Below are 24,234 nucleotides of genomic sequence, written 5' to 3' on the forward strand. Positions count from 1 at the left end.
GAAACGTAGCTAGGCCAGTTCTTACAACCGCTTTGATTTTAAAAGGAAAACTGCAACATGTTATGAGAGTCAGCTGGACCAATACTGCAACAAAGCACTGCCAGCATTGCAAAAAAGCTCTTCAGTTCCACCCCAGGGACAGCACGGGAGCAATCCTACCGCACCAGCCCTCGGCAGCTCACCTTCCTCCTACACCCTCGGACTCAAGGGACTTAAGAAAGTTTTAATAATCTCTTTCTATGCAGCAATCCCACCGCGGGGCTGACGAGCACAGCACACACGACAGCACCTGGATAAAACCCAAGGGACGTGCTGCACCCATGGCCGAGCGGCGAGGCCACTGGAGCAGAGCTAACGCACAGCCGAGCCAGCTGTCCCGCGGGACCCAGCGCGGTGCTGTCCCGGCTCCGGCACCTATTGAGGGCCAGGGGAACCGTGCGGGACCATAAAGGGCACCCGGGGCTCCAAGGACTCACCCCTTCACCTCTTCTTGCTGTTCATGGCAGCGATGCTCAGGCAGAGCTATGCTGCAAGCCCCCAGCAGCGGCAACCACACCATCCCCAACCCCCTGCACACCCCACGGTCGGAGACTCTGCTTTTCTGTTTTACAGACCAAAACCTGCCTGCGAGCAGGACTCGAACCAGCCCAGCAGCCCCAGCACCACGGCGGGGGGAGCCCTGGGAAGGGCGGCCACGGCCTGGGAAGAGGAGTGCTGCTCCCTCCGTCATGTACGATTAGATCAGCTACTTCTTGCTCTTCATGAATCTACCCGGACCTCCGGTTTTGCAAAGTTTCTGGTGCAGAATATGCAATTCTGCCTGAAGGAAAAAAAACAGAAGCTATTAACCATAAACCGTTGCCACATTTCCTGTTGTATGGGGACAGGATGAAACAAGCTGTTAACAAAACAACAGCTCGGTAACTCTGCCTGCGCCTAAACCCTGGCAGCCACTGCTGGACCCGCAGCTCTCCTGGCTGGAAACCGGGAAAGAGCGATGTCAGCCACCCTCGGGATGGCCTGGCCGTGTGGCAGCACACCACGACGTCTGCGTGCCAGCCTGCGAAACCAGCACCTTCCCATCGCCTCCATCCCTCCACCCTCACGTGCAACTGGAAGGAAAGCAACGGTGAGGCTGAAGCTGCCAGGGTGCTTCCACTCCCACCCTGTTAAAAACCGGATGTAGAACATTGCATGGCCATGGATGCCAGAGTTTGACCACCACTGCCAGCTTGCTGGCATCATTTAAATTCAGCAGGCGAGGTGTTTACCATCCCCTATGAAACTGCCATAAAATAACTTGCAGCGAGACATAGGCACCCACGGGCTGCACAGGACCAAGCCCGGCCACGGTGGCCTGGGGCACCCACAGCAGCAGAGAGAGGTGAACCTGCCCGCATCCTCCCCCTGCCCATCGCAGCCTGCTGCAAGCGGGCTCCCCTTCCGCAACCTACATTATTTCTCAATTGTAAGAAACACCAATTATAAGAAAGGACTTGAGCCTCATCTGGCACTTGGGCTGATGCTCGGCAGGATAAAAGCCGCCCAGAACAAGTGCCCCGGGAAGCGGCAGGCGGCCGCGACGCACAATGCCCTTCGCCTGGGGCTGGGGCAGCCGCGGTCCCAGCGAGTTAGCCACACCGGCCTCCTCTTTGCAATCTACCACTCATCTAATGAGCCGTGAGCTTGTGACAGGCTATTACGGGGGAGGTAAAAAACCCATGGGCCATCATGATTATGGTGACATACTCTCAAAAGAGCGATTCAAAGCCAAGAAAGGCAACAACGAAGCCTCCGTGACAGATTTTTCTATTTATCGGTTTGCAAGGATGGCAGGAGACACACTCCACGTCCAGCTGAAGAGCAGCCTTCCTACAGCCTCTCACCTTGCAGAAGTCAACCCCCAACTTAAAAATCTTTTTAAAGCAAGCAAAGGCAGTGGCTCTACACCACGCTGGACCTCTGTGTTGGGAATAACAGCTCTAGGTGGGACCCGGGAGCTTTCCGCCACCGCTGCAGCAGTGTGGAGGGGATGGTGCCCTCTCCTCATGGCTCCCGGTCCCACAGCAGCCCCAGTCGGCACCAAGGAGCCAGCGCATGGTTACGGCTTGGATGCACAGCTCAGGAGGTGGAAGACCGGCAGCTCATGAACCGTGGCTTTGCTAGCCATAAAACCAGACATGGAAAAGACCGTAGGTAGAAAGGCTGAGCGTGCACTTCCACGGGACGCTCCTTGGAGCGAGGGCTGCCTCCCCGCAGCCACAAACCAGCCTCAGAGACACCATCCCTGTCCCCTCGCTCCCGGCCAATTTTCCTCACCAGCTATTTAGTTAATGAATTTGAATAGCAGAACAGTGGAGATGGATTTGGCCCAACACCACCACATTCTTGGCAACGACCGTCTTATCTAGAGCAGGAGTGGCCAAGTCCTCCCTGGTGTGCTCAGGCACAGGTCCATGACCATTTACAACAGGAACGCTGTGACAATTTGCATTCCCAAAAATGCAGCCCAAGCTTTCCCTTTGGCTCCCATGTTGCAAGAGTATTTTGAAGACCTCTTCTGAAGGGATTTTACGCCTCAGGGCATCAATCCTCAGTTCTTCTGCTTATTAAGGAAAGATTTGTCTTAAAACATCAGAAAACAAAGCCTGGAGAAGCATGTCTGAGCACTGCTGGCCAGGGAGCCGAGGTTCAGAGGAGCATCACCAACTCACGCCCTGCGACCATCATCACACCACAGCACGGAGGACTGGAGAGCAAATGTGCACGCTTCAAATTTGAGCCAGAAACACGAGAACCGGCAGCTCAGAAGTGTAAATCCAGCTGCAGCAGAGAGCAGTGACAGCTGGGGAGCAGCGGGGCCGGGTCAGCACCGCACAGCCCCATCGCAGTCACCAGAGAGCTGGGACACCACTGCTCTTGCACAGCTTTCCATCACTGCCAACACCCAATGCCTCCCCCTCCACCACACGCTCCCATGGTTCACAGCACTATACGGGGAAAGGATCGAGTGCTGGAGCACGGACGGGCGGCGGGAAGCATCGTACAACAGATTTGAAAAAAAAAAAAAAAAAAATACATATATGTCACTCCCTTTGAGACGTTCAAATGAGATGCTGCGGTTTACTTTGGGGTTCAGAAGAAAAGGCAAAAGATAGGAGAGCAGTGCATCTCTAGAGAAGGGGAGAAGGATCGTTGCTGCATTTCAGAGAGGTTAGAGGCAAGTGAAGATGGGCTCGGTGTTTTGATTGCCATGGAGATTTCTCTTAGAAACCGTTTTTCCTGCCACATCCCTGCTCAGCAGCGAGTGCTGAGCAGGTCCTCCCAGGGAGCTCCATCTCAGGGGGGTCTGGGATGGACGAGACCCCACGGGTGCCTGACCCCACCACCATCTGTGTGCACAGAGACCAGCCTGGCGAGACCCCGGCCCGGATCAGGGAGGCTGGGTGGATCAGAGGGATCCACTGACCTCAGGAGCAGACATTCAGGAACTGATCGCAGCCTCGCAGGGCCAGGAGACCCCCAGCAGAGGTGCCCCAGGGCCACCCCTGCGCCCCGGGCTGTGCCAGACCCCCTGCAGACCTGCCTCCCCTCTGCAAATCACGCCGGGCTCCGATAGCCCTTCAGAGGGCAGAGACAACGGGTCAAGGACAGGACCCTGCGCTGGTCCCTCGGCTCCAGCTCCTCCTGCGTTGCACTGTGCCTGCACCAGGCAGAGCGAGGCCCCTTTGCCCACCCAGCACATAAACGCCTGCTGGTTACCTGCAACCCACGAACCGGCACCGATGCCGCACCCAACGGCCAGCCACTTCTGGGACTACGGGGTTTCTCCAAGGCTGGACGGGATCTTGCAGATCACCTCATCCCAGCCCTTGCTTGGGTTTCGAGCACCTCCAGGGACGTAGCTCCCATCGCAGGCATCACCGCACGCTGCCGCCGTGGAGGGCTCGAAGAGAGGGAGGAAACGGACATGGGGCCAAAACCACCGCTGCAGTGTCCTCCGACTCTTGCCCAAGCTCACGTAAGTCCCCGCCGGCCGCCCCCTCCCGCGCAGCACAACCCCCGCAGTGGTCTCTGCTCTGAGCCCCAAATCCACCGGCACGTGGTAGCACAGCAACACCACCCGTGCACCCCACCACAAACACCTCCATGTCACAGCTTCCCTCTTCTTCAGCAGAGGAGGCTTTTGCCTGCTGGGTGACCCCAGCTCACATCATTCAGGGACCCCTACCTGGGAACTGGCCCCATCTCCCCCCACCCCTGGATCCCACCCCTGGATCCGCAGGTGAAACTGCATTCTGTCCCTCTGGGGTTTTCTATTCTTGGTCAGAAACTTGCCCCTTTCTCCTCTAAGCTGGCTCTCCCAGCAGCCACTGATGCAGGACTCAAAGAGCAATTTTGCAGAGTTTTAAGCAATCACGCTTCAGGCAGAAGCCACTGAAGCCATTCAGCTGAAGAGTCACGAAAATGCCAAGTAATAGATGTCCAGGGATGAGGTCACATCTGAGATCTAAAACAGTTCTTTCTTTGCTAATGAAGACTGATTGTGCTGATGGTTCTGAAAATAAAAAGGAATTACCAAATTCCTAGAAAGAGGCTCTTCAGACTAATACAGTTATTTCAATCAGAAAAATTGTTTCTCTAATCATAGTGCTCAAATTCCACTCTATTTTTTGAAATGGTGGGAGGCCTGCCTGTCTCCTCCTTCCCCACATACAACCCACTTCCTCTACAGAGATTGTTTCCTAGGTCTTTTAAGACATGCCTCCCTAAGTTACCCGTATTTAGCTTATTCCTGCCCAGCGCAGGGCATGCCCACGGGCTGGTGCCTGCAGTTGCTGCAGCGCTGACCACACTGTGCATCCTGGGCTCGGGAGTCATTCCTGGGCATCTAAGGACGGACAAACGTTGCCGTTCCCAAACACACCCAGCAGGTTAACTCACTTTTGGGTCCAAGCTGATGTTTTCTGCCCGTGGCCAGGAGCAGGTACCGTCCTTGGTGGTAAAAAGCAATGCTGCTGCCACGCACAGCTCTTGCAGCGGTGGAAACGTTCCACATTCAATAACATCGCTCAAGAGAAGATGCCAAGTAAAAAAGCAGGGACAGGGAGTGAAACAAAACCCAAGGGAGATGCCCACCTTGGGGCTGCGCCTGTCCCCCGTCCCTCTGCTTTGCTGGCTGCTCCCCGGGCACGCGCTCTCCTTGCTGCCCTCCACCCGCCATCCAGCCTGGCCTCACCAGACCACCATCACCTCCTCCTCCTCCCCACCACACTCCAGGGCCAGCTCCATCCAGAGCTGAGGTCCAGCCTCACGTTCCTGCAGGACCTGCACCACCACCAACCCCCCAGCATGCCACAAACCCCCAAAAACCTTCTCCCACCAAGGCCTGAGGATGGTTTCCACCGCCAGCCAGAGAAATGCAAGCACCCACCTCCACACACCGACCCATTATGGAACATCATTTGCTTGAGTAGCAAATTTTGTGTGTGTGCTTTTTTTTCTCTCACGCACAGGAACCATTTCCTCCCCGTAACACCAAACCCCCGAAAGGCTCCATCTTCTCCAGCAGCCGCGAGGTCTGCTGCCCACGCTGGCCGCAGCCAGACGAGGAGCCGGGCAAAAAGGGGCTGCGGCAGCCCCCGACCCCTCTGCGAGGGAGAGCTCCCGGGCACGAACGTGATCAGGCTGATTTCGAAAGGTAGCCGAGGATCTGCAGTGCCCTGGCTCAAAAAGAACAGCGTTAAACCGGCGCGGGGAGCAGCACCTCTTGCACTAACACCGTGATCTTTTACATCTCCTACACAAATGAATCATCAAATGACATTTAAAAAACAGCAGTACATGTTGGTTAATCATAGCGAGAGGGAGCTGCTGGCTAACAGGGAATATCCCATGTTAAACCTGAGGGAGCATTTCTTCCAAGAAATTAAAATAAAATTACCAGTTGATTTAAACTCCCCCCCAGATCAAGGCCCCCCACGGAGAACAGCCCAGGTCGCCGGGAGAGCCCTCCCGACTCCACGCTGCAGAAAGCTGAAGCCCAAAGCACCTGCTGAGGATTGCAGCTCAGCAGCCCCAAGCGTGCAAATATAGCAGAGCCCGGACAGGACCGTGCCGGTGCTGATGGTTTGCAGGGGAATTTCTAAGTGAAAAAGCTGCTCCGTGGGCCAGATCTCATCTCTCGGCACCGCAGGGCTCTTGTTCCTGAGCGAAACCCCCACTTCCGCAGCAGCGCCTTCTCGCCTTCTCCTTTTATGCTCAGTTCTGGTTGGGGCCCCAAAGTTTATGATAGGGATGTTTTTGGTTTTTTTAAATACACACTTAAAAAACATGAAGCAGCCTTGCTGGTGTTACTGATACAGAAATCTCGTTCTGGGGTGAAACACTGCCCGGCCAAGCGCGCTCTCATTCTCCAAGGCAGGTACACATGCACCCAAGAGCCCAGAAAAGGACCAGATTCATCACTCTGTTAATAAGTTCGCAGATTAATTTAATCCTGTAACTTTCCCATCTCCCTATCCACCTGGAGGTGCAATTTTCATCAATGGTGCATATTTTGTGAGGCCAAACCACAGGTCCCTGGCCGGGAGCCTGACCCGTGGATGGCAGCTGCCAGGGTTGCTACCTGCCCCCCTAAAGCTGAAAAAACACATTTGGCATCAGCTCCTCCACCGTGGATCCCCCGGGAAGGGGCCAACCTGGCATGCAAAAGGTTGAGACATGGCCGAGAAAAATCTGCAGCAGTGCAGACCCCCTGCACGGGAGCAGGGAGCCTGCAAGAGGCAGATAGAGCCCTCCTCCCCGCCAGCAGCTCTGCCCTCACTCCAGCTGCAAGCTAATTTTGGCAGCACCTGCAGCCAAACGTGCAGGAAGACAGACATGTCCCCTCGCCAGCAAACCCCCCCACCTCCCACCCAGCACAGCCCTTCTCACTAGTTTTTAAGCTGTTACCTTGGCAGGGACCCTGTTCGGTGCGCTCCGGAAGAAAGAGGTTTTTGCTGTGAAAAAGCAATCCTCGAGGTCTTCATCCAAGCTACAGTACCCGCTGCTCATGCTGCTGCCGATGGTCATCGAAACCCAACAGAGGCGAGAGGCCGAGCATGCACGGGGCTCGCCGGGGGGCTGGCGACCATCGGCGGTCCCCGCTCCGGCTCCCACGCCAGCAGCAAGCCCGCTCTCACATCCTCAGCTCGCCGGCGCTTATCTGCAATAGCTCCTTCTGCTCATCCTCCAGAGCCAGCTGAGCTATTTCTCTTTAACAGGCAGCCGTGCTGGGTAACCCTTCCCTCTCCTCCTCCACCCGCCTCCCTGCGCAGCAGCGCTGGGGCAGCATGGAAGGGGCAGAGCTGCGAATTTGCTCCCGCTCTTGGCGCCCGGGTTCGCTCACCACCCGCGATCTGGTCCCCGGGGCACCCGCGCAGCATCGCCTCCCCTTCCTGCGCTCGCCTCGCACCACGCAGCCCTGCCACTTCCTCTTGCAAAACTTCTCACCCCGCTGCACGCCGGGGCCAAGGCGCTGGGCTTGGCCCTGGGCACTGCCCGGCCCCCGGGTACCCCCGGCACCTCCTTTGCTACCCAAAATACATCGCCACGGCAGGCTGGCTTCTTACTCCTTCCCTGTTAGTGCATCCTCGAGAGCTGCGTTGCATCTGCTGTCTTAGGGAAGCAAGCCCAGGCTGGACCGAGCCTGACCGAAGGCTGCTTGCAGAAATGCGCTGCCGAAAGGTGGTGGGGAAGGGGGGAGGCTGGCGAGGACATGGCCTCAGACCCCCTCGGGGTGCCGGGAGCCCCTGGGCATCACGCTCCGGGAGGCAGGGGGTGCCTTTCCTCCCCGCAGCTAATTTTAGAGCAGCGGGGGCGATTTCAGCAGTGCTGGCACCCGGCTGAGGCAGCTTCGATTGCAGCCCTGGAAAAAGCCGTTCAGCTCCTCGGTCCTGTTTGCAAGAAGCACTCGCTCCAGACTGATTAAAATGCTGTGCTGGCGTTGGAAAGAGCCTCAGAGTGACAGCATCATCCCTGTTCCCCTCTCCCCCTGCAGCCCTGCAGAAACCCAGCCCGGCACAGACCCATCCCCAGATCTGCCTCCTCTGTCCCCCTCTCCCCTGGCCCCTCCAGAGCCACCAGCATCCTGCTAACGCCCTGCATTTTACCCAGCAGCTTTTAAAGCAGCTGTGACCTTCCTCCTTCTTGAAGATCACAGGTATTTCTGGAGAGCCAGGCAGGGGAAGGGCTCTGCTCCCCACAGGCTGCCATCCTCCCTCGGCAGGGGCTCCTCCGAGAGGCCGTGCATCCATGGGGATGCAGCACGTCCTGGCACGGGCTCTCCCCACCCACCTGGAAACCAGCGTGTACTCAGGAGCAGGTTGCAGGGACTAAAGAAAAGCCTGAGCAGGTTGCGGGGACTAAAGAAAAGCCTGACGTACCCTGTTAAAAAGGACCCTGCTTAGGCAATGCGGTATTAATATACACGCTAACAATTCTCCGCTGTATTTCATAAAGAAAGAGGGAACAAGGCCTGAGAGTATCATGCCACTGAATAAATCCATCCTATGCCCACACTTCAAATACTTCACGCAGGACCCAGACAGGAAAGAATAAAGAATGGCAAGAGGTACCGCAAAGGGCAGGGCAGCCTAGAGGTACAGGAAGGTTTCCATGCCTGGGGCCAGCCTGGATCTGGAAAGGACGGACTGGAGAGAACCTAGATGTGACGGAGAGCTACAAAATCGCGGGAGATGTTTACACGAAGGCTGCGGTAAGTTTTACACCAAAAGGAGAAGTGCTTTTCCAGGCCATGCATGACAGATTTGCAGAACTCGTCACTAGGTGTCCTGGCGGTGGATGTACAAAGCCAGACTCATCAGAAAGAGCTCGGTGATAGTTATTAAAAATGATGGTTTGGATGCAATCCCAAGGAGTGCCCACGGCACTGCTCACAGGGAGGCCACAGCAGCAGCACACCATCCTCACCCTGATGTTTCTGGTCTCGCCTTCAACATCCACCAGCCGAGCAGAGAGAAGGCACTGCCGTGCCCTGATGGCTGTTCTCACGTTAACGCCTTCAGGTCCTTCTCAAGGCACAACTCTCACCATCACTACGTGCTATTTTTACGCCAGGCCAGCGAGCGCGGGGAGCTGGCAGCAGCCTCGGCTCTACTCCCCAGCTTGACTATCTGCAGTAGGACCATTGGCAAACCCCTCCTGTAAATTGGGGCTGTCACTCGCTCCTTCAGGTCACGGGGCTTCTTTGACTGGTCCAAAAGGGCTCCAAGATCTTCGCACAAGCTACCATCCGCACGTGAAAACCTCTTCCCCTCTTGACAGGTTGCAGATGGTGTTTCATACCCTTCCATCTGTATCTGTTAGTTGAAGGACTTAAATTGCTACAAGCCTTTGATAGCTCTGTACCCCACAGCCAGCAGCATCCCGTGAATACAAAACGGGCTGGCAATGTAAAGACTAGCAGGAGGACACAACATCTGCATCTCAAAGAGGAAGGCAAGGATCCAAATGGCGTATTTACAAAGCAACTTGTAACAGTGCAAATAAATACGCTATCCTCTTAGCAGCACGCGTGCTTCTGCAGCGGCACAAGCCTCCTCAGCTTCACAAAGCTGTATTTAGAAGAGGAAGAGGCTTAAATTGAGCATGTGCGAGACAAGCAGAAAATGAGCGTTGGGCCGATGAATGGCACAGGCATCGAGTCTTCACTGAAGCCTCGACCCTGGGCGTTTCACAGTGGAAACAGGGTGCAGCTGGTTTGCTCCACGGGCTTCTCCAGGGAGCCCTCACTTTTTCATTGCAGTCCACCTGCCTGGGAGATCAGCTCCTTAAAAAACCAACCAAGCAAAAAAACCCAAGTAATTTTGGCCCATTGGTTCAGCCGCAGCTCCAGGTAACGGTTACCTGCACGACAGCCCCCAGAGAACCCACCCACCAGTGGCCTGCACCAGCTCGCAGGTGGGAAGTGCCCGACCAGCTCCGCCGAAACCAAGGGCCAACTGCTGGTGCTGCTGGGACCAGCGGAGGCTTTTCTCAGCTTCAGCAGAGTCTGGATTTCACCCAGGGAGGCTAATCTAGGACCCAAACGTAACACACTCTTAAGTATTTTACTGGATCAAAGCCGAAATTACTAATGCCTGGTATTACATGGTAACAGTACTTAACTATGTGATATTAAAGTGCTATTTCTCTGATGCTTCTAGTTTGCTTACATTTGGTACCACTACTTACTGACTTCCAACTACGCCAGCTATTAATTTAAGTTTCTTCTGTTTTCAGAGTGCAATCCCCTTCCCCTCCCAGCGCATTCAGGCACCCTGTGAGTCTCTTTCTGGCATACTGACACTGTTTTCCCTCCATCTTTCTTATTTCAAGCAGCAAAACCTGCTTGGCCAACAGAAACACACCAGGAAAGTGGCTGCGTACTCAGCTTTATAGGCTCAGATCAAGTAAACTTGAAGATTATTTTTCCCCGATTATCCGTTATCCACAAACGAGAACGGAGCTTCATTGCAGTGATTTACCCTCGCTCACCCTCAAATCAGCCCACGCACCTCCCGGCCCCCCCTTCCCAGCACAGGTAATGAGACTCCAGACAGCGCTTTACTGTGCAGAGGGTTCAGAGGTGTGATCCCCAACCAGGACCTCGGGATGGGCTTATGGATTTCTGTTTGCTGCTGTAATTGAAGGGACTTTCCTTTCCTTGGCACAAAATGCCTCCCCCTCCCTGGGATCACACCAGAGCCGTGTCAGAGTGATAAATTGCCATGAAGCGCAGGCTCCGTGTTTATTATTAGGACCATCAATAACCCCCGGCTGCTGTTATCACCCTGAAGAAGAAACAAGCCTTTCTAATTTTGCTAAAAATCAAGCTTTTCTCATGCTGCTGGGGGAATCCCAACGACATCTGAAGGAGATGTAAAAACATGCATATCTGGCTTCACACCCTTATTCAAACACCTCAAGGCTCAGTGGAGAATCCATTCAGAGTCCCTTTGTAATGCATAACTTTTAAGATAAATCTCACCTAACTTCAGGTTCTCCTCGACCATTTTCTTTGGAGCAGCAGTCGCCCAGCCATATGCCAGCGTGGCTGAGCTCTGCAGACCTTGCACGGCAAAGAGCAGACAACAACCGAACCCCACCGCTGGCTCCTCACACGCCCAACAGAAACCCCACGTCTTCTTTGAAAAAGTGCACTTCCAAAAGTGAAAAAGTTTCCGCTTCCAGCTCTGCACAAGCGCACCAAGGTCCTCCACAAAGAGGAATATAAATGCTTGGTTATAATGAAGGAGAGAATACAGTTTTTAAAAAGCATATAGAGATTGAAAAGGCTCTGTGCAAGTCAAACCCACTTCAGGCAGGTTTGAAGCAATGTTTTAAGCTTCCAGCATTAAGTATCTTACACCTCAGCTTGCGTGGCATCGCCCAGTCTCACTGCGCCTCGCTGCACGCGCTGCAGCCTGTCCCAGACACCCACGCTGGCTCGCAGGCCGCTGCTGGCATCACGGACGCCACGGGACCCTCCGGGGGATTAAGCAAACAGCTAAGCCTTCCGGAGTGGCCCTGGGGATTAGTGCACATCCCTAATACAGACTGAAGAGTCTCGATCCCCTGGGACTACTGAAACTCTTAAATCAAGGCTATTAAGCCGGAGCTTCTTGCAAAATCCACGCTCGCGCTCTGCCAAGACGCAGGAGAAATGCACCTTGGCTGCTCCTTTTTAAGCACTTTGCACCCGGTGCTGGGACGCAATTTAACGCCGGTATCGACCCTCCCTCGCAGACACCTGGACACAGCCGGCTGCAGCACGGGTGCCAACATCCCCGGAGGGCACCGCTCCTCTCCCGCTCTGCCCCAGGCATCCTGGCCAACAGCAGTGTTTTTAACACGTATGGAGCTCTGCATATGCGTTTACAGCAAGGGGATGCCCACGTGCACAACCTCCATCACACCAGATTGCCCCCCCCAGGCAGGGCGTACAGGCAAGATGTACACAGTATATAGGCAACTCATTAGCGGGCACTGCCTGGGTCTGCGGGAGCGATGGGCTAACCTCGCTGACAAGACCTCCCACTTGTAAAACCCTTTGGGAGCAAGAAATCAGGTCTCTGAAGGAGATGCAATCGGTCACCACGAGGCTGTTGACCCCCCCCGTGGAGCCCCCTCCCCGGCGTACCTGGCTGCAGGGCGGCAGGAGGGTGCTGTCGGGCGAGAGCTGGCTCTGGCACTGGCCCGGCCGGCGGCAGTCCAGCTGGATGAGGCGGCAGCACTCCTGGTGGCACGTGTATCTGCAGTCTGCACAGGGGAGAAACGAGATAGTGAGGCACCCGAGACCCACAGCCTGCTGGTGGGTCTGTGGAGATGGTGGGTCTGCGAGGCTGTGGAGACCCACAGCCGAGGAACGGCGGGGGAACCCCGGGAAGGGACCAGACTCCTGCTGGAGGACAGACCAATGCTCGCGGGCACTGGCATGGCCAGAGCTGCCAGCCAGGCACACGTCCCCATTCCGGCACACTCCTCTGCAGACAGGGAGAGGTACCAGAATACCTCATCCAGAGCAAAAATTGCTCCCACACCCTCTCCCTGGGGAAACCTGTGTTTCTTGCTGCAATGCTCCGGCACGGGCAGCGTTCCTGCCTTGCGTCCTGCTGCCTTTCCCCTGATCTGCTGGCACCTTAGTATACAAAGTAAAGAATATGCTCAAGTCCCACCAAACCTCAGGGTACGCCACTCCCCAGCTATGCTCCTTGGAGATGTTACCTGCAGAGCACCTGCAGCAAAAGCTTGGCCACTTCATGAGGAAAGGATGCTTCATCTTCCAACATCAGGAGGAAAAAAACATCTTTGTATTAGACAGAAGTCAAACTATTTAAGGTCACTAAATATGAACACTTCAAGGGCCGGTTACAGTGAGCAAGGCATGGATCAACCATCAGACTGCCAAAAAGCCACTCCTGGAGAGGGTATGGACACGTCCCAGTCCCGGCGAAGGCTGTGACCTTCCATCCCCAGCACACACGCTGCCCAGGTGCAGCAAGGCATTTACGTAGCGTGTTTTCTTTGGATGCTGACCCGTCCCGTAAGACATTAACTAGTTCAAGGTAGGAATTGCACAGACGACTGCAGAGCCCAGGTTTAACCTCTTTAGGCACAGGGTCCCGCTCGCCCCAGCCCGCGGCTGCCGAGGGGCAGCATTCGGCACAGCCAGCTCCATCTACCAGCCACAACGGTTATCACATACTCATGGCTATCGCTCCCCCAGCCCTTTCCCTCAAAGCCCTGACTCCTCCATACCCTCCCGACTGCAGCTAACAACCTCCTTCCGCTTTAATGGCCCTTCTGATCCTTTTAATTTTTAACTGTCGTACAAACAGCATTAAATTTACTTTTTACACTACCCAAAATTCCAGAGCGGTCACTGACCTGAAAAAAAAAATATCCTAAAATCAAGGCAAGAGAATTCACTCAACACAAGGAGACGGGACTGAGGGCCCGTCCCTGCACCAGCCCTGTCACCCTCCTCCAAGACGGCAAGCTTGTATTTTAAATACCCTTCTTTTTCCTTCTCTTTTTTTCTTTAGCATTTGGGTCATTGGTTTTGAATATCTGGGGCTTGCGGGAAAGCAAAGGAATATCCCGTGTTTGCTCTGGAAACAGTGATTTCTGCTCAGCTCTGCTGAACGCTCACACGCGGGAATGCCTGAGAATGAATGAGAGGAGCTGAACCACTGCTGGGAGCTGGTGCCTGAGGGGGGAAAACATCAATCTCCAGGGGAAACAGGGAAATCATTTATCATTTAACATTCATCTGGCATGAGCTGTCTATCATTCTCCTATTCCAAGTCAGTTGTCTCAAGTAAGCCTGGGGAAAAGCAGGGAGACTTGCCTTTTTTTTTTTTTTAATTAGAGATAAGCTGCACAGTTACATGGTAATTTAATGCATGACCTTTTGAGCAACTGGAACAGCCTTTTAACGGGGGACGTTCGCCAAGTCTTTGCTGGAGGTGCCAATTTGAGGATGCTCCAGTTGCAGCTTCACCTGAGCATCTGGCAGCAGCGGAGAGTCCCTCCTCCCTGTTTGGTCCAGGATTTTCAGATTTGGGCGGCTGCCTCCTGCTCCCCCGGACCGCAGCCTGCCGGGGCGGGAAGGCTCGAGCATCTCGGGTGAAGGAGGCGCATGGTCAGAGGTCTGAAATACGTAATACGGACCACAGAAATTACAGCTCCCAAGCACACCTCCGGATCAGGCCCATTACGGCCAGGCATTTCTTTACGGGATTAAAGTATGACACCTCCTTAGTCACCGTCACCTATTAACAGACCTAATCACTCAGTATCCGGCAGGGAACACTAATTTTAGAAACCCAACACAGCTTTAGGAAGCAGCCACGTGACAGGTTTGCCAAGAGGAGCAGGATGCCTCCACTTATGCTTTAAGATAATTTCCATTCAAGTCAAACAAAGCAACACTTGGAAATGTAGTTTCTTTAAAAAAAAATGAGCCAGATCACGATACTGTGAAAAACTTTGGTGGCTGAAAGGAATTTCCCTTTCTCCGCAGATAAAGTTTCTCAGGAGGATAAAGTTGGATAGAGTAAAACAGTCCAATACAGATGCCCATCCAGATGCCTAAATATAGGACTGCAGTCATCCTGCGCACCCCCATCCTCCCACTCCCACCTCCCGAATACCGCAGATGCTATGGGGCATCTTTCGATCCGACCCACACGCAAGCCCCAGATCTGTAGGCCAGGGAGACAAAAGGAGAAGGCGCAGAGTGGCCAGATCCTGGCCCCAGCGATGACCGAGGCTCCAAGAACCCGACCTCAGCCAGGCTTTCACCTAAAGAAAAACCTCCTGCAACCCCGAAGCAACACTGCACAGGAGACCGGATACAATTACCCCCAAAATTATGGGGTACCCCCAAAAATAATGGTTGAGTCGCCATCTCTGGAAGTATTTAAAAGCCGTTTGGATGAGGTGCTTAGGGGCATGGCGTAGTGGTGGGCTTGGTAGTGTTAGGTTTACGGTTGGACTCGATCTTAAAGGTCTTTTCCAACCTATACGATTCTGTGATTCTGTGAAAATTAGGATGGAAAGGGTCTAAAGCATCCCAACACCTCCCCTGTGATGCTCTTAAACTCTGATTTCTGGCCAAAGTTTGTGGTTCCTGCAGCGGTGCTGGGCGACCGCTCTGCCCCCCCGCCGCAGGGCTGCCAGCCCCAGCACGCGCGGGACCGCAGAGGAGCGTTGTCAAGAGGACACGCTTGGAACGAGCTACAAAAAACCCTTGTGTGATGTTAAAATGAATCATGAAATTGCGGGAGTTATCTTAAAGCTCCAGTTCCTGGTTTGTTAAGGATCCTGCCATCCGTTTTAACAAAAAAAAAAAAAAAAAAAAGGAAAAAAAAAGAAAAAAAAAAGAAAATCAGAAATTCTCCTAATATCAGCAAAGTGAAGGAAAACCTTTGAAGCGCGACCCAGCTGCCATGGGAAGGCTCAGAGCCACCAAAGAAAGAAAAATAAAACGTCATGAATTTTGAAAGCGGTGCGAGACCCCGCAGGTGTTTGAGCACGGGAAGCGGACAATGTTGAAGAGCGGAGATTTCTTCCATTCGCCTTCCAACCCTGGGATCCTTCAGCCAGCTCACACACACCTTTAAAGGCAGGCTGCACGTGAGGTTTGGGTTTGCAAGCTGCGCTGCTTAAGGCCGAGGGCTCGGTGCCTCTGCCCTCACTCGGAGGAGCCGCCTGACGTCACTCGGGGTGACCTCAGGGACGGCTGCAGGATGTGGCCCTGTGACATCATGGGAGCGGTGGCCGTCTCCTCCCGCCACGAGGGGACAGGGCAGGACCTGCGGCATTGCCACCAGCTCCAGCATTCACAGAGCAAATGCGGGGAAGGGTCTTAATTTTCCTGCGAAGCTCTTTCTGACATCGCCCACGGCAATGATCCGGCCCCATCTCTGCCTCAAGTCTGCAGCTCCCACACTGGAGGTCTCAGCAGTTTTAGGTCTAAATCAGATAGTTCGGGTTTCGTTTGTTTGCAAACACGGGTAAAACCCAAGGGTGGTTTTCTGTTCGTTCAGAGCAGACAAGACCCCCCTGGTGACAACCACCCCTCTGAGAGGTCCCTGCACCACGGGGGGATCTGGAGTGCCAACCCAGCTGCTGGGTGGATGCTCGTGAGCCATTATTTACTAAAAGGCAAATTTTCCTTTCGAGTGGCAAGTGGGGCAGCACCGACCCCCCGAGCTGTGCTCTGCCGCAGTGCTCCCACGAGAGCGGGGCTGCAGAAGGAGCCGGAGCAGAAGTTGAAGCCACCCGGTGCTGCTGGCGCGGCAGCAGGAGAGCGTGCCAGCCCCGTGCCAGCCCCGCTACCTGCCGGCCGGGATCCCGTGCGGCCGTGCATCGCCAGCCGTGCTCTGCAGCACAGACAGGGCAGCACCGCAGGAATCCCCCAACACCTAATTAGCAGCAGAAAGGCACGCAGCAGCCAGCAAACACATCCAAACACACCGATTTACACGACCACCTACCTCTAACCAGCAAGACCTCCCTGCTCGGCCTCCGCAGCAGCCGGAGTCCCTCAGACCAAGACTTGGACTTGGGAAAATGCCTGAATATTTTGCGAATTCTCTTTGTTACAAGCCCAAAGCAAGCGGCTGCCCCCGCTTTCCCGTCTGTCATCCTTGCGAGAGGAGATCGATAGCTTCCCGGGCACGCAGAGCCAGGCGGGCAGCTCTTCAACGCCGAACGCTGCTGAGATGCAACGTGCATCGGTGCAAGTTATGTCTGCTTCCACGAGAGGCCTTTCCCCCCACAGAGATAAAACAGTGACATTGTCCATTTACAATCTGCTGCTGTTTGATGGATTTTTTTTTTTTTTTTTTTGAGCAACGAGGCAACACGCAGCTCAGGGCTTGTGCATCTCTGGGCTTGTCCTGTTAGCCATGGAAAACTTTCTATTTCTGGGGCTTTTTGCTTGATAAGATAAAACAACCCAACGGAAGAGATTAGCGAGAGAAAGCGCAGGACCCAGCCGTACGCTGGGAGGGCTCTTTCCAATATCCTCTCTTCACTTTGCTGCTTTTCCCCTGCAGTCATCTAAAGTTTAAGAAAAAAAAGTCCCCACTGTTTAATCAAAGGTTAAATTAAAGGAATACACTGAGATTAACTATATTTATAATATTGATTTGGACCCTGCCGGTAGTTAGCCAGGTTTTAAGATCAATACTACAGTTCTTTCGCAGCACCTACCAGTTACAGCTATAGCGGGTGTCAAATGATGGGGTGGGACATAAACATCAGTTTAACAGCACGCTTGAAATCTGCCGCTTTGTACCCTCCACATCATCCTGTCCCCTCTGCTCAGGACTCCCCTTACAAACAGACCAGGTTCCCAGCACAACACATTCTTGCTTTTATACAGGGAGGAACAAAGATGAAATTTAAGTAATCCTAAAAATCACACCAAGCAGCATAAGCAATGAGTTAACACCAGGGACTTTCTTATTCACCCCTTGCTGTCCCAACACCTAGACAGCGTCTCTTCAGCTACACGCATCCCTTCTTCCCACACCAAGACCAGCAAACTCAGCTAAACCTACTGGGCCCGGGACGAAGAGGGGGAGAAAGAGAGACAGCCCAAAAACTAACCGGCAAAGTAAGAGCTGGAGCCTCGTCTGGTATGCCTCTCCATAAATCCTTCCCAAGGCACCGGACTGGATTGCAGCAAGAAACATGTCCCTGAAGACCCGGGCTACTCCAGGAGCCCCAGCAGCCTGCCACCCAGCTCCGGGCAGGTCACCATCCCTCCCACACCTCCATCTCCCCCGGTAAGCGAACGCCCTGCGTCAGGCAGCCTCAGCGGGCGGGATGCACCCCGGCACCCCACCCCGTCCTCATCTGACCTCAGCAGCACCCGCCCGGCAAGCGCCATCCCAACCTGCCCGAGTCACCTGGGAGCAGGAGAAGCCTCAGGAATCTGTCTGGACCAGCTAAATAGGAGATAAATGCAAAGTCCTGTGGGTCCTATGAACTGTTAGCAATTATAATTTGCAGTGGCAAGACCAGAGACACGACAGAGTGTGGGAGGAAGAAGATAACATGAAAAACCATCATGTCCTGGAGAGTGCCAGTGGTGTGAGCACAGCCTCATCCCAGCAAGGCTGGGCTGTGCTTTTAAAGAGCATCCACACCTGCTAAAAAATTCATTATCTTAAGCAAACATCTACTTGAGAACCAGTAATATGAGAATTCTAGTTTGCTCTACAAACTAGAAAGAGAAATGGTATGTGTTTAACCAACTTCCTCCTTCAAGAAATAGGTCCTGATTCAGCACAGTACTTGAACACAGAATTAACTGCTCTGAGCGATAAGGGTGGCTTCAGACCACAGGCATAAACCCAGACAGACGCTGAAGTGCTTTACTGAACCAGGTCCATGTCGCAAGATCTACAGATCAAAATCTGACTTCAGGTACAGCTGCATTTGCCACCGAGATCATCAGGCGCTGGATGTGCTCCGAGGTTTTCCTCGAGGCAGTGCCTCACAACCAGCCTGCCTGGCAGGGAAGCACGGAGAGCTGGAGTGCTTTTCTTGCAAAGACACGCTTCAGCCAACAACGTCCTATTTTGGTAACACCGTGGGCATCAGAGCCAAGACCCACCACGCCAGTCGGGGAAGGCATCCAATTCCAGCTGCCAGTGGCTCTGCCGGGGAGACCACAGCTCCCGCAAGCAAACAAACAGAAACTGTTCATGGTCACTACACATGCAATAGATGCATCCGGCTTAACCCACCTGGGCCAAAGAAACAACTCTGTGGGACTTCATCAACATGACCCAGGAAATACATGGGCGGTAAATCATGCCTCCAGCTGCCAGGACGAGAGGGGCCACGGGCGAGCCCCCCAGCACAGACCCGGGGCCGGTGCATGCCCGGGGCAAGCGCCCCGGCCAAACCAGAGGATGGAGCAAGGTGAAGGAGCGGGCATGCTGCTGAGCGATCTCTGGGATGGGTCTCGCTGCTGGTTTTGCTAACGGCTGCAGTACCACAAGCAGGAATTTCATATCAGCACCAGCATCACGGGTATAGCGAGGATGAGAAAGTCCCCCAGGAAGAACTGGCCCACCTCAGGGTGAACTGGCATGGAAAGGGAGCAAAGCAGCCGATCCACACGCAGGTTAGGCTCTCACATAATTTTTCTGCCTTAAGCCACAAGATCCCCTGTCACCCCGTGCAGTGCAGAGGGACCCTGAGTCACCAGCATGATGCTGCCAGGAAAAAAAAAAAAAAATAAAAAAAAAAAATAAAAAAAGCAACTGCAATCCTGAGACTGCACCAATGGAGATGCTGAGAGCCAGGGAAGCACCCGAGCCATCGGCCAAAGCCTGACCCATCGCTGCCCTGCTCCCACCGGCATCCACCCAAACCCTTCCCGCCAGGAAGCTGCCCCCAGCGCAGAGCTCAGCCCGGTTTCTCTGCTGTCCCCGCTCCAAAGCGAAACAAAACACGCCGAAGGCTTTGAAGCTGCATTAGTCACCATTGCATTCAAATGACAGCACTCCGCCCCACCAGAACAAACACCAAAAAACCCCACAGCAAAGATGCACCTCTGCAACCTGCCTGTCCAGCCTCTTCTCCCCAGCTACGGCAGCCTCTTCTGTCCGGAAAAGCTGCCGGCAGCAGGACACATTTACACTCCTACAGCGAGATTTTTCTTTTAATATTCACTCAGGCTTTGCAAGGTGCCAGCAGCACAAAGCCACAGACATTAGATAGGAGATATTCAAGACACAGTGTATAATGGCACAACTCCTCCTCAAGCCCAACTGCGTTCACTTTGAGACTAAAAAGTATTTTTAACGAACACCAGCAGGATGGCCCGGGGTCCGTCGCTGCTGAGCTCCCACCTCCCCAACCCTTTGCGTTGATGCCAATGGGAGCAGCATGCTTGATGTCCATCACGCACGGGACCGACCTAGAGGCTCCCAATAAAGGCAGTGAAAAGGCTCCCGACGTCTCAGACGACATCTGCATCAGCCCCAGATGCAGCACCCGGGGGTAGGACTTGAGCTAAAACCTCAGTAAGAGCCTGTCTGCTGCCTCCAGAGCCACGAGACTGATTCAGGACAGCCTAAACCTGCCAGATGCCCGACGAAAGCCACCCAAAGGGATCATTTTCCTGACTCTGGGACTTGCCAGGTCTCTGCCCCCACCCCTTCCACCCAGACCGCCGGCTGGAAGAGGAACTGCAGAGCACGCATCCCGTGTTAGCCTTGGACAGACAGCTCCACGCCGCTCGAGAACGGGGAAATGGAGCCGAGGGGATTTCAGTGCATCGCTGGTTGGCATAAAAACCACGTGGCCAAAACCCCGTCCTCGCTCAGCAGCAGGGCCGGCTCCCGCTGCCCCTTCCCTTTGCCCAGGGCAGACCCAGACCTTCGCAACTCAAGTCCGGAATGGCACAGACAGCGTTTCCCCTCTCGCTGGGGCCAGGCACCATCCCACGCGGGACACCGTGCCCACGGCTCGGACAGGAAAGGACAGGGACTGTTTGGGGAGGGAAGAGGAATAAATACCACTTTCACATTTTACTAAAGATGACCAGATCTGATATAAATAAAAATAGGCCAGAACTGTACAAACGAAAACCTGAGTATCCTCAGGCTGCAAATGAAAAGCAAATAAGCAGCAACGCTGCTTCAGAAGAAAAAGAAGTATTCACCAAGGGAAGACAGCACACCCCATCTGCAGCTCTTGGGCATTTTTAAAAGGATATGCTATTGGGACGACAGGGAATGCAGATGATGGTGTGAGCATTTCCACTGAAGTTCCCCGCCCCCCAGCCTGGTTGTTTGGGGAATTTTAGAGGCAAAACTACTCCCACAGTCTGAATAATTCTCCTCCAAAATGAAAAGGGAAATAGAGTTATTTAAGATTTGTTTCAATATAACTACGGATAAAATCCTGCCAGAGGAGAAGTCCCTCAAAACAACTATTTATAGTATTTGCAACATCACAAAATTCTGTGAATTATTACTTCAGATCGGGATTTCAAAACACACAGCCCAGTATCTCACCTGGCACGTGAGCCCCACGACAGCTTTGCAGGATGGCTGGTGAAAGACAAGAGCCCTGAAAAAGTTTGTTTTGCTTCACATAAACCCCTGCTATTTCTTTAAGCACATTCATTCACACCTTTGCTCCGGCGTGCCAGGCACAGCAGAGCTGCCAACCCCGGGGAATACACTGGCCCTGACCAGGTTTTGAGGGAGTTAATCAGGAACAGCAGGCAGAAGGCAAAGGTACACACCAGCAAAACACATAGACATCACCCTCTTTCAGACAACACACCATGCAGCAAGTTCACCAGCCCCGGCGTGTTCCTGCATCACGTTGTGCTGCCCGCGTGGTGACGGCTGGGTTACATTTAATTAACAGCAGTCAGTGCTAAAACCTTAATGCGATGCAGCAGGGCCATATGGTGCGACTGTCTCTCCCCATTGCCCTTCATTTCCAAACGGCACCAGGAGGCATGTGGAAGAGCCCTGCTCACACCGCGCTATGCAAATCACCGCTAGAAACATTTAATTGATTCATAATCTAAGGAAAGCCAAGTGTAAGAACCATAACGGGCTGAGCGAGGGACTAATTGCCCCGGCGAGGCTGGCGTTACAGCACGTGCCTGGCATAACCCCCAAACAAACCAGCAAGCGAGCACGGAAGCCTCCTCCGGAGCTGCCAGCTGGGCAGCCAGCCCAGGGCAGGACGCAGCTCATTCCCTCGCCCCAAATAACCACCAGCACCAACTACCCGCCCTCCACCCCGACACCGAGGGCACCCTCGCCCCACATGCCCCTGCCTGGGTACAGGCGGTCCTGTGGGGACAAGCCTGGGGTGAACGGCAACGGCATTAACAGCTCCTGCCAAAATCAAGAGGTTCAGCTGTCCCCGACCAGCAAATCTTCGAGCCACTCAAGCCCAAGCGCAGCTCTATAGCTGCATCCGAAAGACAAGTTTCCAGCCAGCCTGCAGCAGGAGACGTGCTCACAGACCAAGCTGGAAAGGCGCAGTTTCACTGTCAGCAGCGAGCGCAGCACACGCTACCAAGTTATCCATGACAGAGGTTTGCTCAGACCTCCTCTGCCCTGGCACGCCATGACCTCCTCGCTTCCCCACCCGCGCCACAACAACTGATGCAGGTCGCACCTTTCCAAGGACCATGCAAACACCCTGTGGCCCCAGAGCAGCACCCCAGGGACATGGGACACAGAGCACATGCCGCTGCACGGCCCTGGGCTGGGTCACCTCGTTTGGCCCCTGTGTCCCCTCCCACATGCTGGAAAGATTAATCTCTCCTGCAGAGCACAAGCACGAATACAGCCTATGTCTGCTAGGAGGAACACACGGCTTAGTGAATCTCACTGGCCCGAGCACTCTTCCCCGGGGAGTTTGGGCAAAGCAAGGTGTCTAACAAACCTACTATTTCTAGAGCAGCTTACACCTCACACCTCGCTGTAAAGCTTTACAAACACGAATCCTTCCTGCCCACCGAGGAGATCTGCTGCCCAGCGCCGATGCCAAGCCCTTCACAACCCTGCCCATTAGCTGATCATCTCCTCTTTCCTGGAAAAAGCTTCATTTCCCAAATCCGCCTGGCAGCGCCTCACCGCACCCGTGCCCAACGCCCAGCCCCGGCCCCCAGCCCTACCCCGTACCCGGGGACAGCGGCCCCTTTGCGGGGACACCCCGGCCAGGTCCCTTCCTCCATCCAGCTCCCGGAGCGCTGCACCGCGGGGCGCCGGGGACCCCCCCCCCCCCCCAGGGAAGCCCAGCGCGGTGCGGGGCCGTCCCCGCAAGGCCGGCAGGTCCCCGCGGCTCCCGCAGTGGGGTCTGGGGACCCGGAGCCGCGGCCAAGGGGCGGGAGAGGGTCCGGCGCTGCCGCGGCGGGAGGAAGAGCCCGGGCAGGAGCACGGGCAGGGCGCGGGCAGGGCACGGGTGCGGGACGGCAGCGGCGGGCAGGGCCGCAGTGCGGGATGAGCGTCGGGGCAGAGGTGCGGGCAGGGCGGGGGTGCGGGAGAGCGGGGTGCAGGCAGGGGGCGGGCAGGGGGCAGGCAGGGGGCAGGCAGCACTCACAGTCGCAGCGCAGGGCGCGCTCCCGCACCGCCTCCCCGCACAGGTCGCACCAGCCGCGGCGCGGGGGGCGGAGGGCGAAGCGGTGACCGCGGCCGCGCTCCGCCGGCTCCCGCGGCGCCGCGAAGATGCTCCGCACGTCGGGCAGCAGCCGCGGGGTTCCGCCGCGCCGCCGCAGCCGCAGCCGCCGCGCTGCCCTGGCCCCGCCGGGGCTCGCCGGGGACCGGCCGCCCGTGGGCTCCGGGGGGACGGCGGGGCTGCCCGGGCGCGGCGCGGGGCCGGGCGGCCGCCGGCGCATGGAGCCGGGCGCGGAGGGCGGCAGCGGGCAGGGGCACGGCCCCACGGCCGGGGACGCCATGGGCTCGGAGCGGCGGGCGGGCGTGGGGCAGCGCAGGCGCCTTGGGCCGGCCCGGGGGGAGGAGACACGGCGGGGGTGGGGGGGACGGGGGACGGGGACGACACGGGGACCGGCCCTCGGGGGAACCCCTCCCGTGGAGACCCGCCGAGGACCGACCCTCGGGTCCCCTCCCCGCGGGACCCATCAGCGTTGGGCACCCCGTGCCATCCTTCCTCGTGGAAACTCTCCTCTCCGTGGGATTCCCCTCCCCGCGCCGTGGGATCTCCCCTCAATACCATCCCTCGTGGGAATCCCCCCCACCTCCCCGTGGGCCCTCTCCCCACGGGACACTCCCCCCCACGGGGCCCGGGCTGCCTGGGGGCAGTGCATACATCACCCCCCGGTCGGGGTCCCGCGGCACAAAGCGGAGCCGGGGGCTTTCTCCAGCTTGGGCACAGCCACATCCCACCCGGGCTTTGGCCCCACGGGAGCTGTCAGATCTCGAGTGGGGCGCTACCGTAAAACAGGCTGGGGCAAACCCTCTCCTGGCACAACGCGTGTGCGTGGAGCAGGCTGTGAGGGCAGCTGGAACAAATTACCTTTCCCCACTGCAATGACAGCAGGGCTCCGGAGCGACGCTAAGGGCGGTGAGCCGAAGAAATTCTCTCTCCCAGATGAGGCTCTTGTGGTTGTGGGAAAAGCAAAAGGGAAAATATTATGGCCAAATTTTGAAGTGGCTCCGAGCAGGC

At 55.5% G+C, this 24,234-nt stretch overlaps 1 protein-coding gene across 2 annotated transcripts in view; it reads right to left on the bottom strand.

Annotated features, from left to right (window-relative positions):
• RASSF5 (Ras association domain family member 5) overlaps positions 1-23,512 on the bottom strand; it is a 35,824-nt gene extending 12,312 nt beyond the window's left edge. Inside the window, exons 1-2 of one of the 2 annotated variants that reach the window (XM_072844747.1) lie at positions 23,152-23,512; positions 12,185-12,303 (exon numbers count right to left, since the gene is read on the bottom strand). In XM_072844747.1, coding sequence (XP_072700848.1) covers positions 12,185-12,303; positions 23,152-23,506 — 474 coding nt within the window. In that variant the 5' untranslated portion in view covers positions 23,507-23,512. Of the gene's footprint in view, positions 1-6,954; positions 7,381-12,184; positions 12,304-23,151 lie in introns of those variants that run through there. The other variant, XM_072844748.1, reaches the window with a different exon arrangement.
• Positions 23,513-24,234: the final 722 nt, after the last annotated feature.

This window comes from Ciconia boyciana, chromosome 23, assembly GCF_034638445.1.
Source record: "Ciconia boyciana chromosome 23, ASM3463844v1, whole genome shotgun sequence".
NCBI classification, from domain to species: domain Eukaryota; kingdom Metazoa; phylum Chordata; class Aves; order Ciconiiformes; family Ciconiidae; genus Ciconia; species Ciconia boyciana.